Genomic DNA, 14,195 nt, shown 5'->3' on the forward strand with positions numbered 1-14,195 from the left:
GAATGATGGAAAAAAGATTAACACACACACATGCACACACACAAATACATACAGATATACACATACATTTGTGTATACAGACACATATATATTAATATATATTTGGGATAAATATATGGAAAATTTACATAAATGTATGCATATATATGATGGAAATTAGCAATCAATAAATGCTTTTAAAAATTGTACATGGATATTCAGTTATAGACAGCAGGTTACACAATACATTAATTTTCTCTTCTTCCCTAGATTCCATCAGAATCGTAGTAAAGGCATGTAAAAGTAACAAGTCCATGAGTACACAAAGAATGTGATTGGAATCAATAAAAAATAAGAGATTTCCACATATTTCTGGAATACAGATTCAGCAAATTTTGCAGAGCAGAAGAAGCTGCCTCTTCCACTGCACACAGAGGAAGATAGAGACAAGAGAAATCAGATTTGCCCAGAGGAATCCCAGAAAGACTTAGGATTCTGGAATTCCAAGTAGAGTAGTGGGTGGTATTTAGGCTTAGGGCTGAAAACAGGGTCATTACATGGGTCAGTGGACTGCCATCCATTTCTTTGGGCATAAAATGTCATCAATTTGGTTTCTTTCCTGAGCCTAGAAGTCAGAGGTGACTTCCCAGGAGACCTCAAGTGTCTTAAAAAAAAAAAAAAAAAAAAAAAGAAAAAAAGAAGACCTCCACATACCTGTAGTATGAAGAGTTGAAAAGATAAAATCAAGAAAATTCCCCAAAAACAAAACAGAGAGAAATTTAAAAAATATATTTAAAATATCCAAGCAGCGTAGAGGATTAAACCAGCCCTATCTGATCAACAGGGCATCCCAAAGATAGAATAGAGAAAACAAAGGTGAATAAATTATCAAAGGAACAATATAAGAAAATTTCCCAAGATTAGAGTCAAATAATCAACTTCTCAGTGAAGCATTCCCGGACTAACCCATTAAAACTGTAGTCCCTCCACCTAGCCCCTCCTTACTTAATTGTTCTCTTTTGAACTTATAACCACCTGGCATACAATGTATTTTACTTGTTTGTTTAATGTCTCTCTTCCCATTAGAATGTAAGCTCCCTGCAGGCAAGGCGTTTGGCCAGTTTTGTTCACCGGGGCATCCTCAGCGCCTACTCAGTGCTTGGTACAGTCGGTGTTCAATAATTATTTGTTGACTGAATGAATAATAGAATGACTCAAGAGATCTAAACCCTCATCTGCTGTGGAAAGAATTCAGTTGATAACGCCTCAAATTGGTTTCTCAATAAAATGATATATAGGCCTATAATTTAGAAATATGAGACAACCCCCGAAGCAATTACTAAAAGAGTTAAAGGTACTTAACTGCATCTGAGGAATAAGATGGGAGAGTAGGAGTGGGAGGAGGCAAGTCGCTGTTGATTTTCATCGTAAGTTATTGCAAACTATTTGCTTTTTTCACCATGTGACTGTACTGTTTTTTTTAAGAGTGTATATGTCTTAGAAAACATTTTATATTTATTTTCTGTAAATATATATCAACAATAATAATAGCTAACATTTATTGAGCACTTATTACATGCTAGGCATTGTGCTAAGCTTTATATGGATTTTTGAGGAATGTATTACATATCTGTTGTCATTTTACATGGATTGAAAACATCTGGATTTAACTTAAAAATAGAAAAAAAAAAAAAAAACCCTCAATCCCCAAATGTAAATATTTAGTAAGCTTAAACTCAATCGAATAAATTCTGCTTCTCAATCTTCATAACAAAGATATGAATTTGATATGCCTCTTCATCTCCTTAAAATGCAAGAAACAAAGCATCATGCAATATTTTTTAAAGTTTTTATTTATTAGGAAATCCTCATAGAACTGCAAAAGCACCTGTCAACAGGAACTATAGAAACTGAAGGAAAAATTGTGCGTAAGCTCTTTTGGAGACATCTGTCCATATCATCTGCTTGCTTTCCCACCACCCTTCTTTCCAGTCCACATTTCTCTTTCAGTCGGTTCATCTGAAGTATAATTGACCTTTGTTTCAGGAAATTTATGGGATTTTCACAACATGAAATGGCTTCTGACAGAGTCATTTTTGGGCCTCAGCTCTGATCTGCTTCCTCCTGTCTCTGCCCGGATATTCTGCTGTGACGCCATCCATCACTGGTTCCTCACGCTCCCTGGGCACAGAGACTGAACTCTTCGTCTTGCTAGTGGTGCCCTGGTATATAGTAGGTGCTCGGTAACCATTTGAATGAATGAATGAACGAATGAAAGCCACTGTCACTGTGTACAGTTCCACTTTAGTTTCACATACTGAGTATGTATGAAAAATAACAACCAAAACAACTGGACAGCTGTGATTAACAATTTCAGTGAAAGGCTAATGAGTTAAATAATCTTGGCCTAAATCCAGAAGTTAAGGGAAAAAGAGATAGCGAGAAGGCTGTGCATATTTCCTGTGTTCTGTAGGAAATAAATATTTCCTAAGCTCTTTTCCTCCAGCAATTTCCGAAGTTGAGAATGCACCATATAATTTTATAGCCCCATGAAAGAAGAAAGTAAAATGCTTTCAGAATGGTTTGTGCCACATGCTGTAACCTAGCCTCTTATTTATGGCTTGAAAAATAGGTGAGGGAAAGTTGTTATATATTCCTATTTCTTCAGAGCCTTTGAACAATAGTTAACAAAGACCACACTGAAAATTGAACTTACCTTATCACTCATGAGATCAGGTTCTGAATTATGTGAAGCAAAAATGTTTCCAATACAGTCCCCTCCGCCACCAATCCCTCCATCCCCTCAGCTGGCATGAGAGAAGCATTGTAGTTACTTCATGCCTTTTCTACTGCTGGTCTTCATTGGACCAGAGCTAATATGAGCTGAATGCCCTTCCAAATGATAGGAAAAAGTTGAAAGAGAACTTTAAAGGTGATTTTAAAATTTTAATCTAAGGCTAGTTGAAAGATGATTGTTTAAGGTCGTTCTGTGATTATTGGGAAATTGGGCAAGATTTCATTTTTTAGCTCAAGTATGTGACAGGCGAAGAAATAACACATCAAAGAGAAAAATAGAAGAACAAAATTATTCTACTTTCATGGCTTATGTGTTTTATCTGTGATGTTAGATTTTCAGTTCATGTAACTCTGAGGGAAAATGGATACATCAGGATGCTATTAATAATAATTGTGGGAAATTTTTCATTGATTTATGTGAGATTAGACTCTGGCCCATTGTCTATTTTCATGCGGCAGTTTTTTCTTTTGTAAGAAAAGTACTTTGGTTAAACAGAGTGTATCTTTGACCTGAATGGTGTTCCAAGGACATATTTAGTTACAAGTTGAAACAGTGTTGGTCCCAAATCTATTACCAGAATAATAGTCACATTATCTCTCATTCATCTATGGGTGATAATATGTGATGTTTCAGTCACTTTCTTTACTAGCTCTACTTTGTTTACTAGACCCTAGTTGGCATTGTATATTGTTATTATTATTATTTATGCTTAATTATGAATTACTTTTTATATTATCTTAAATATAAGGAAGGACATATCTCCCACACATATTTAAAGTTAAGTATATATATATAAATATATATTAATATATAAATTAAAATATAAATATTAAATTAAGTTAAATGTATTTAACTTAAATTATATTAAGTTAAATATATAAATATATATAAATACATTTTATACATATACACATGTATGTATATGTGTTACATATATATACATATATAACTGCAGTGGTTGTGAAATAGACAAACTCTCTCATGAAACTCCACTGCTGACTGTGAGGTTGCTATTTTGCCATTTGTTGGTTTCAGACTCCAGTAGCTTCTATTATCAGTCCAGGAAGTTCCTTGTTTCTCTAACCTGGAAATATAATAGGAAGCCATGTACACGTGAGCTACGGGAGAGCCAGGAATGGTTCCCCCCATCCATTACTCTTTCCTTATTCTAAATTCCCATCACTTGGAACTGATTCCTTTGTGTTTAGGCTTTGTGGACATCTTAGTATTACAGAATCCTAGAATTTTAAACCTAGAAGGAACATTAGAGATCTGATCCAACCACCTTCCTAAGCCTGTAGATAAGGAAACTGAATTCAGAATTTTGTCCAAGGTTTTACACTCTGAGGGTGGTAGAACCACTAGAATCAAGGCCTTCTGAAGGTCACTTCTGCTAACTCTCACTGTGTTCATTCATTTCTTCGCTCTTTAATTTATGGCATAGTCAGGATTCTTCTGGGTGAAAGTGAGAAAAACCCAAATCTGACATACTTCAAGGAAAGAAGAAACGTTATTAGCCTCTGGGCACGATAGGCTCAAATAATGTCTTCCACACTTGGACTGTCTCCAAATCTTGCCTCCTGTCTGTGTGGGCTTCATCCTCAGGCAAGCTCATCTCATGCTGTGGCAACACGCCTTCCTCCTCACCACCCTCCCCTCAGAAATTACAGGCATGCATCCTACCAGCTTTAATTCCACCAGAGCGAGAAAGGCTCATTTTCCTAGTTAGTCCCAGAAAAGTGGTGACATGAAATCTCACGGGTTTGCCTTGGGTCATGTGCCTGAACCAATCAGAGGGTCACAATAGATCAACTGGCCTAGCTTAAGTCACATGCTCTCCCCTGCCACCAGGGGAATCTCATAGGCTGAGAGTGAGGAAGAGGAACTTCCTCCAAAAAATTAAAAAACAAATAAAAATTGGAGTGCTGTGGCAGAGGAAAGTAAAATAGAGACCAAGCCGTTTAAAGCAACCACTATCAGCTTCAAGTGCATACTATGTCTCAGACACTGCGCTACGTGTTTGTCTGGGTAGCACCTGTTGTTAGCTCATTTGCCTACCAGTTGTTTTTTCTTAAAATGAACATGCTGGCTGAAAGCTGAACTGACAGAAATAGAGTCAAGGAGAGATTACATTGGATGTGTTGAGGGGGTGATGGGGAGACAATGGGGAGAGGTTTGGGGTGCAGAACCCTGCGCAGGGGAGGAAAAGTGAGGCCTGAATGAAGGTCAGCAGGGGCCCAGAGGACAGGAGAGATCTGGGAAAAGGCCTATGAGAGGCTGCCAGTCTCCACTGGGCTATCTGCTCGGTCTCAGCTCTGCTCCCTGAGCAGATAACCCTGTGGAGATGCGGTGTGGTTGATTCATTCATTCGTGCACGCATTTTGGGAGGGCCTACTGTGGCCAGCTGCTGTGCCAGGTGCTAGGGAGGCAAAGGTGGTAAGACAGATCTTCTCTCATCATCCAGCGGGGGCATGTTACACAAAGCTTCGTGACAACTGCAGGAATTGCTACCAGGGAGAAGTCCAGAGTGTTCCAAGAGAATATACAGAGGACCTGACTGTGTGGAGGATGTGGGCAGGGAGAAAGGCAGAGAAGGTCCCCTAGAGTAATACTTGAACTGAGACTGAAGAACAAGGAGGAGGCTTGCTAGGGCGGAAGAGGGACCAGGAGAAGAGAAGGAATTCCAGGCAGAGGGTACTGGAGCCTGTGCGAAGGGGTTCAACGTTGTTGGGGAACAGTGGGGAAGGCCGGTGACTGCTCAGACTGGAGGAGGAATAAGAGCCAGACCATGCCACTCGCTTCGGCCACTGGAAAGACTTTGAACTTTATGTGCAGGCGTTCGGCTTGTGATCAGATTTGTGTTTTTAGAAAGATCACACTTGCTGAGGGTGGAGAAAGAATTGAGGGGGGCGGGTGAGACTACACAGCCAGAGCTTAAAGCGGGGATAGTGTAGAAGTGGCAACAGAGATGGAGAGAAAGCGACCACAGTCAAGAGGTGACTTGAGGATATGGGGTGGGAGGGCGAAGCTGGGACGAAGTGAGAGTTGCATCGCCATATATGCACTACTGCATGTAAAATAGTTGGCTGGTGGGAAGCAGCCGCATAGCACAGGGAGATCAGCTCGGTGCTGTGCGATGACCTAGAGGGGTGGGATAGGGAGGGTGGGAGGGAGACGCAAGAGGGAGCGGATATGGGGACACGTGTACGCATACGGCTGATCTGCTTTGTTGTGCGACAGAAACTAACACAGTACTGTGAAGCAATTATACCCAATAAAGATCTATTAAAAAAAATAATAAAATAAAAACACATCTGAAACAAAACAAAACAAAAAGAGGTCTTTGAATGTCTTAGTATTGGAAAGGTGACTTCAGCAATAGTTGGACAGGCAGTGCAATATACCCATGGGTTTGTGAAAGTTTCACATTTTCGTTAGCTGGTTGAATAGCAGGTTTTATTTTCCATGACAGTATTAAATTGGCTGGGGATTAGGCTGAATGTAATTGTTTTATGGCCAAATGGATCCCATTGTAATAGTGACCATATATCAGCCTGCCAAGTGCCTGATTTAAGAGTACAAGGCCACAGGGAACTTCTCTGAGCCTACAGATTTGCTGACTAAAGATAAAGGAATGGGACCTTAAACTCTGGCAGCCCCGCAGAATGTCCTGGGGTCTTAACGGTCTTGCTTGCTGCAGTTTAGATAATCCCTTAAATCTGTAAGAGTTCATATATGTAGACTCTGGAACTATATTCTTGGATTGATGAATGGGATGAATAGCCAGGTTCAGATGCTCTGCAGTGCCATGGGAGAATTCCAGTTGATGTGGGGCAAAGACTCCAAGACTGGGTGTGCTGTAACGATGGTGGTCTCCTGGAAAACCAGCTTTGCCAAATTGAATTTGAGCCTGGGAAGCTAGAATTAAATATGTTAGGGATGTGCACCCGAAAGAAGGCTTATCCTGAGCAGTGATTGATAGGATACTCTACGGTTGTACAGTAGTCTAGAGAAGAGAGTGTGGAGCCAGAGTCAGGGACTTACGGCTCTGTCATTTACCAGCTCTGTCTCCCAAGCCAGTCACTTACGCTTTCCGAGCCTCAGTTAACCCATTTTTAAAGTAAGTATTATAATACTACTATTGCTACTACTAATAATACCTGCTATGTCACCCAGCATGGTGCTGAAGATGAAAATGATGAAATGAAGTTGAAAAGAAACGAAATTTGTGAAAGTGCTTTGTAAGTGAAAAATGAAGATGCCAAAAGAATTATCAAAGAAAAAAAAAAAAAAAAGAATTGTCATTATTTGTTCCAGTCAAGATAGGCCAAATTGTACCATGGTCAGAAATAGCAACATCTTGCCTTAAAACAAAGTCTCTTTCTTGCTCCTTCTGGCAAAGTCCACTGCCCGCTTGGCAACTCTTAGGGTATCACTCTTCCATTCATGTTGATGATAAATACGTGACTTTAGGGATCCTTGCTCACTCACATTGACCTCACCTCACTTCCTGGTTATGCAGTGGGTCCCACTGGCTGTACCACTGTAAAAAGCAGCTGCTGTTTTCCCCCTCTCCTGGGTTTGTTTTCCCTTCTGGAAGTGCATTTGCATTTTTCTTTGGGCCATCACCCATTTCATGTTTTACACGGGGCTGGCTCTTCTGCACACCACCAGTTCAGTCACCAGGGGAAATTGCAAACAGGAGAATCTCCTTGTTTACTCTCTTTTTCTCTTCTGGAATAAGCAGTCACTTATTCCTGACTGGTCCAAGGAGACTAGTATCCTTAGGTGACCAAAGGGAAATCTAAAGGGGGTACAGAGTTCAGTGGGAGAGGACTGGGCAGAAGAGAAGTATTAGGTGGCCTGAAGAATGCTAATGAGAAGGTGAGGGGCAAAGACTGGCTGTAGAAGCGCATTTAGCTTAGGCCTGGGGGGCTATAGCTGGAGGCTGGAATTTAGAGGGAGAACTGGAGTTAGGTGCTAGGATCTGGGAGGAGGAAGACCACCGAGAAGCCCCCTTCTCCAACGCTGTGATACATCCAACCAAGAACAAAGTCAGGAGCCTGGAGCAGCCAGGGCTGAGGGCTGGACTAAATGGCAGAAAGGAAGAGACCCCACAAGCAAACGAAGCTGCGGGGCATCAGGGACCCCTAAGACCACCGCTGTAATGGAGGTGATTTACATTTTGCTGATTTTTCAGGGGTGATTCCTTTTAGTAACCAAATCCATTGAGATCAAACACAATGCAAACCACAGTGGGAAAAAGGAGTCTGTACCTATATTAATGATTTCCATGCATGGAATGTACAACCAAAATCGGGTTTGAAAACCTTGATACCTTTTGGACCATGTCTGTGGATATCCCTGTGTGCAAAGATCAAATAATGGTAGAAACTAGAGGAAAACATGCTAGCTTTAAGCCCACCCTGCAGCCAGAGTCCAGATAACAGAAATAACAACCAGCCCTGTGTAGCACCTTCTATATGCTGAGTGCTTTTCAGCATTTCACCTATATTGACTTCTTTAATCCTCAGAACAACGTCTTTTTTTTTTTTGGCCACGCTGCGCACCTTGTAGCAGGATCTCAGTTCCCTGACCAGGGATTGAACCCCAGGGCCACGGCAGTCCTAACCACCGGACTGCCAGGGAACTCCCACAACAACGCTTGTAGATAGATGCTGTTATTATTTCTATTTAAAGATGAAAAAAAACGATCCCAGAATAGTTTTGTGACTTGCGAGTTAGTGGGAGAGCCAGGCAGTCTAGTTCCAGAGTCCACACCTAGGCAGTCTAGTTCCAGAGTCCACACCTTTTGCACCATATGGGGCAACGCAAAACAGGTGGAATCCGAAAGTGAGAAAATAATCAGATGAGAGAAGGAGAGATGGGACTAACAGATCACAAGGGGTTGGCTCAAGTACAGGGGCAGGATTAGGGTCCTGGAAGGCTGGTAGGGGTGAGGCAGGGACGACTCCTGGATGAATGAGGGTAGAGGCGGGTCTTAAGGTTGTGAATCAGGCTCAGAGGCAGCAGACAAGAACCCAACTATTATAAACTGGACACAAAGTGGGGTGCTGCTCACTGACATTAGGCCTTCCCCATAGGCTCTACCGGGACCGGGTATGAGAGTAGGACAGAGCCATGGCTGCCTCAGCATGGATGGAGTCCTGAACGCAGAGGAGGAGGAGGAGGAGGAGGGGGGCGGGCAGAGGGTCGTACTGCAGCCATTTCACACCTCCTTGAGGAAGAGACCAGATGGCCAAGTTTTACAGATGGCTGAACTCAGACTGTGGGTGTAGACCTCTGTTGTTGCCTTCTGACTCTGGTCGTTACCCATCTGCCTTTCCTATTTCACAAGTAATTTTTATTCTTTTCAACTTCTCTTCCCCTTTTAGGCCAGATTTCTTAGAGCTGAAGAGCAATTGCTCAAGGATGACCTTGCTTAACTTGAAGAATTACTCTTGTTCAATAAAAAATTAATCTTATGTAAATAAAACTTGATAAGAAGTGCACCCATGCTGCCCTGGTCCCCTCTCTTGGGCTTCTTGTTTCCCTTTTCTGAAGTTTCATTCACTGGTCTATAATCTCAGCTTGCATCATGTCCCACGGACTAGATTGTTATTCATTCTGTAGTACTGTTTTTATTGCTGCCCAGACACCTAAACCACTTACCATCCCTGAATTCACCAGAGTCGAGCACCCCTAGGCCTGTTAGAACATTCCCCTCCGCCGCCAGCCCCCGCTTATGAAATGCTACACTGGCTGAGACTCAATGTCCCCGCAGCCCCAGGATCCTTCTCTGATGACGGCGCTACAGCCCTTGTGTGAGAGGACCTGCGATTTGTCTCTGATATTGGCAGAGAGTTCAAGATGCATCGAGCCACTTTCAGGGTAACTCAATAAGGTTCTATTTCCACAGCTCTCTCTTGAGTCCAGCTCCCTCAGGAGAAGTTTTGACTCTTCTGTAGGTAGGGATGAAGTCTCATTTACCTTTATTGCCCCAAATGATATCCAGTACATATTAGAGGCTCCTCTGATATTTGAATGCATTGGCTGAGTTTTTGGACACCCTCCTTGAACTTAGGTTTAAACTTAAGAGATTTCTTCATAACTTTCACAAGTGTACTACTTATTGTTTGAAAGCAATACTTTAACTTTTCTAAAAAGAAAAGGAAAGAAAAGCTTACTCAGAGATCATTTAATGAGCATTAACTCTAAAATATGGGAAGTTTTTTTATCCCATTTATCTACTTATCTTATTCTGGACATAGTATGTCCTTTCTTAGTCTTTCTTTTTCAAGCCAAAGATTCTCTCTTGGTTTGTTTATTTTTGTTTTCAAGAAGTAATTTCTTCTCACGTGCTTTTCTATATTAATAAAAATGAAGAGACTAAATATGGGTTACATTAAATACATTTGGCCTGTCTATTATTAGGCTGAACTAATCATCCACCCCAGCAGGAAACAGCTTTCCCTCCTCTAAATTCTTACAGCTTGTTGCCTCAACAGTTTACTTGGTTCTTTTTGCATGCTGCCTGTATTTCTGCACCTGCATAATTTTTTTCCAAGGAGATAATATTTTGAAAGGCCTCTTGGTCTGGGACTTAAAGCATAAAGTAGGCACTCACAAAATATAGGCTGTGAAAATAAATAAATGAAGGAATGAAGTAGTAAATTTGACAATAAATTTCCTGACAGGAGATTTCTTAAAATGAACAAGCGCTTCCTAAGAACTAAACACAGAGAGTTTTAGTGACAATGGTGGCAGCACAACCCAGAGGATTTGGCTTTAAAAAATCCTGGATCTACTCCTAACCACCAGCAGAGTTATAAAGATGACCTTGAACTTGGTGGAATGATTCTGACTCTGCTTATAGGTTTTATAGAGTAAAAAGATTCCTATTCAGTAGACACTTTGTAACTTTCATTTCTTATTCTTTTCACCAAACTGTTGGACCTCTACAGATATTAAGTCAAAGATAACTGACGTATCAGTTACTCCCATTACAAACTTTGTAGATGCAGGCCTTCAATGGAAATTCTCTAGTTTTAAACTGTAGACCATTCTTCCTTTACATTTCTTTAAGGTCATCTTTGTAGCGTTAAATGTCAGGCTACGGAAGGTGAATTTAGGGCAGTTGATTTAAGAAGTATGATACAGCCTTCCCTCAGAATCCACGGGGCATTGGTTCCAGGATCCCCTGCCCATACCAAAACCCAAGGATGCTCAAGTCCCTTATATGAAATGACTCTCAGTACAGTCGGCTCTAGGGAATCCGTGGTTGGTTGAATCCGCGGATTCGGAACCCGCAGAGGGCCGTCTGTACTTTAAAACTTTATGTTCGTGTGTGTAGAGGTGTGGGTGCACACAACAAAACGACTTGTGAATGTCTCTCTCCTTGACCTGTTTTGACCAAACTTTATTACTCATTTAATGGAGCCATGACAAAGAGTAGGAATCAAAACACATGGGGATCACAGAGGCTGTTATGTTTATTGTGCAGAACAGACAGTGATAATCCACTAGAGAAATATTTTCAACAAGCAAGCGATTCAAAGTACAATCATAGACAGCAACTCTACATGAAGAACAAAGTTAGAAGACACTCAAAGAAACAGGGAGAAAGTCAACTGCAGTTCAACGTCTTGATACTTTTCTCCTGCACACATACCTAACTTGCAGAAATGGTAGAAAAGTTAAATGTCCAGTCTTACTTAGCCCGAGACCAACAACAGCAAAGAACAGTCCTATAAAATTTATCTCCCACAAAAATAAACTATATATATAAAAATTTTATGATGTTCTTACTGTTCCATTGGCCACAAGCTTTTTTCAGTATGTAAAATGAGGTATACTGGGGCTTAAGAGGTAGTAGTGTGTTTTGATTGTACAACGTATAGGAAATAAGAGAGTAATTTCATCAGAGATGGAAACTGCCGGGTGCTCTGAGTTTGGCCAACACGAGCAACTGCTTTAGTTTTATGAGCTGGCCAGTGAGGTTTCAAAAGGCCCAACCCAAGATACGGAATGGGGCTTTTTATGAGCCACTGTTTAGTTGCTTATTTAATGCACAGTTAACAGTAATGTTGAGTTTTAATTCTCTCCATAGCTCCTTTGGTGATTCACAACAGTGAGCAAACTGCCAGTCTCAGAGAGGTATGTGGCCTTTGAAACTACCTCCCTGAAGCGGCTGGAAGAGAGATGGTTTTGAGTTTCATTTGGCATCAGTACTAAAAGCCAGACTGACACAAGCCGTCATGAGAAGCTACCTCTTGGCCCAGTTGATAATACCATGTTAAAAAGTCAGCACACTCACTAGGAGAGAAAGGAATAAAAACTCTACATAAGAAGCGTTTAAAATAAACCTGGCTGAGACATATTACAAAAATCACATTTGTGTAAAATACATGAAAATATCTGTCAAGCATTTTCTCATATTCAACTAATCTTCAAAACACATATTTTTGATTGCATCATGCAAAAGCTGAGCTTGTTGCATCTCACCTACAAAGCTTCAAGTTTCTTTGAAGGTTGGCTTTATTTTATTTATTTGCAAAAAAGTATGTAAAAACGTGTTCCTTTCTATCAAAAGCCTTTTACAAAAATAGTTTTGACGAGGGTTAGCTGCAGTCTGAACTATTTCAAACATTGACAAAAATGAATGCTGCAAGTAACAAGTTCATTCCTTTTGAAGTCTGGAGGTAGGTCTTTGCAAGTCAATTAGTCCATTTCCTTAAACAATTCATGTGAGGTACAAACTTGGAGGGTGATATTTAAACATTACAGTCAAATTTTGTGGGATGTGTAGTGTAAGGAGGAAAAATATCCTTAAGAACCTAGGAGCGACTTGGTTAAAAAAAAAATTCAAGTTAATGTGGAAAATCTAGCAGAGAAGCTGAAACAAGTATTGGTAAAATTTTAATTAAAAAAAAAACCATAGAAAAATACATAGCCATGCTGAAACACAGTAAGGAGACTGCTTCTTTAACTGTAACTAAGTGTACACAAAGAACTGTAGATGATTAGCATCACCTACCCATTACTTTTTTTTTTCTTGCATTGAATGTGTATAGCAGCATGTAGTAAGTACTAAACTGTAAATTAACTGTAACATTCAGAGGTAGTATTGAGCAGTGGGGATGTATTGCATCTCTGGCTAAAAGTGCAGTTTGAGTGAAGAGATGGTGAGCTGAAATCAGAGTAAAGCACCTCAGCCAACCATCCTATGTCAAAACGTATTACTTGAAGTAACACATAAGCTTCATTTGAGGTAAGTGGTATTTAGGTCTTTCACAGAAACTGATACACAACGGAGAGAGAGAGAGAGAGCCTGCTTTTTTGTTGTCGTTGTTCTTTAAATTGTAGTATAAACTAGAGCAAAAGAAATTTGGATTTCGCTCCTCCCACCTCATAATCCAGGTGAGTTCATCATGCATTATTCTGTTGTACCTTTTCATTAAATTACAAAGAGGATAATTTTACTTGTCTAGGTTCCTTAAAATGCTTTGAGGCTGACAAGTGTGATTTATTGCTAAATGGCATTTGGCTCTGTAGGAAGTAGATTCTACCCGGATGAGGGTTCCTGAAAAAAAAAAATGAGGGCCGTGAGTAAATTTATTACTCCTGCTGATATGTGTGGCATCCATAAATAAAGGAGTTGGCAATCTGAGTTTGCTTACTTCCCTTTTTGAAAAGTGAACATCACCTTTTCTGGTTTGTTAAGCTGGATGAAAGGATACATCAGCATTTCGTCTCATTTAGAAATAAAAGTAAAAATTAAAAAAAAAAATCATCAAGTAAGTGTCTACAAGGTTACATGAAAAAGAGAGAAGTAGTATCTAGTCCTATCTTTGGTGTTCTAAATAGAAGCTTCACTACTGCGAGCGGGCTGGGTGGTGTCTGAGGCGTCCAGTGTCTCCCACCGCGCCTCTCCGAGAGGAATGCCCAGCGTCACACGGGTGACACGTTTCTGGTTTGGATGCAGTGCAGTGATTGACTAAACCCGATTCAGAGGTTCTTCTCACCCACCCACTCCTGCTTATCAGATCCACAAACTATTAGTAGGTTAAGGAAAAAGAGAACAGTAATTAAAAGTTGCATTGTTAAACTGTGTCCCCTGTGTTTACAGCAGTTTTTCACTAAACCTGGGACCGTGAAGGGATTACAAAGAAGGTGATTAATATAGTCCTTTTTAAGGTTACGTGACTTCTCCCCCCACCCCCGCCCCGCCCCCGCCCCGCCCCGCCCCCTAACCCCAGATGAAAGTGGAAAGACCATGGCGACAGAGAGTTAAGTGGTCACTGCAGTGTCTTCTCCCTTCAAAAGATCCAACTGCTGCTGAGGTAGAAATTGAATGTTGGCGCCCCCTAATCCTCTTCCGCAGACTCTTGTGAAGATGTCTCTTCAGTCTCCTCCTGGA

At 40.7% G+C, this 14,195-nt stretch overlaps 2 protein-coding genes across 2 annotated transcripts in view; one reads left to right on the top strand and one right to left on the bottom strand.

Moving 5' to 3' along the window:
* Nucleotides 1–14,195, top strand: part of LOC309642014 (uncharacterized protein) — a gene marked incomplete at its 3' end in the record, with an annotated part of 116,227 nt that overhangs the window by 98,916 nt on the left and 3,116 nt on the right. The gene's annotated exons all lie outside the window — the stretch shown is intronic.
* Nucleotides 14,035–14,195, bottom strand: part of HMGA2 (high mobility group AT-hook 2) — a 135,574-nt gene continuing 135,413 nt past the window's right edge. The window contains exon 5 of the mRNA XM_082422938.1: nt 14,035–14,190. Coding sequence (XP_082279064.1) covers nt 14,143–14,190 — 48 coding nt within the window. The 3' untranslated portion in view covers nt 14,035–14,142. The remainder of the gene's footprint in view (nt 14,191–14,195) is intronic.

Source organism: Balaenoptera physalus (genome assembly GCF_965194825.1).
Source record: "Balaenoptera physalus genome assembly, chromosome: 13".
Classification (NCBI taxonomy): domain Eukaryota; kingdom Metazoa; phylum Chordata; class Mammalia; order Artiodactyla; family Balaenopteridae; genus Balaenoptera; species Balaenoptera physalus.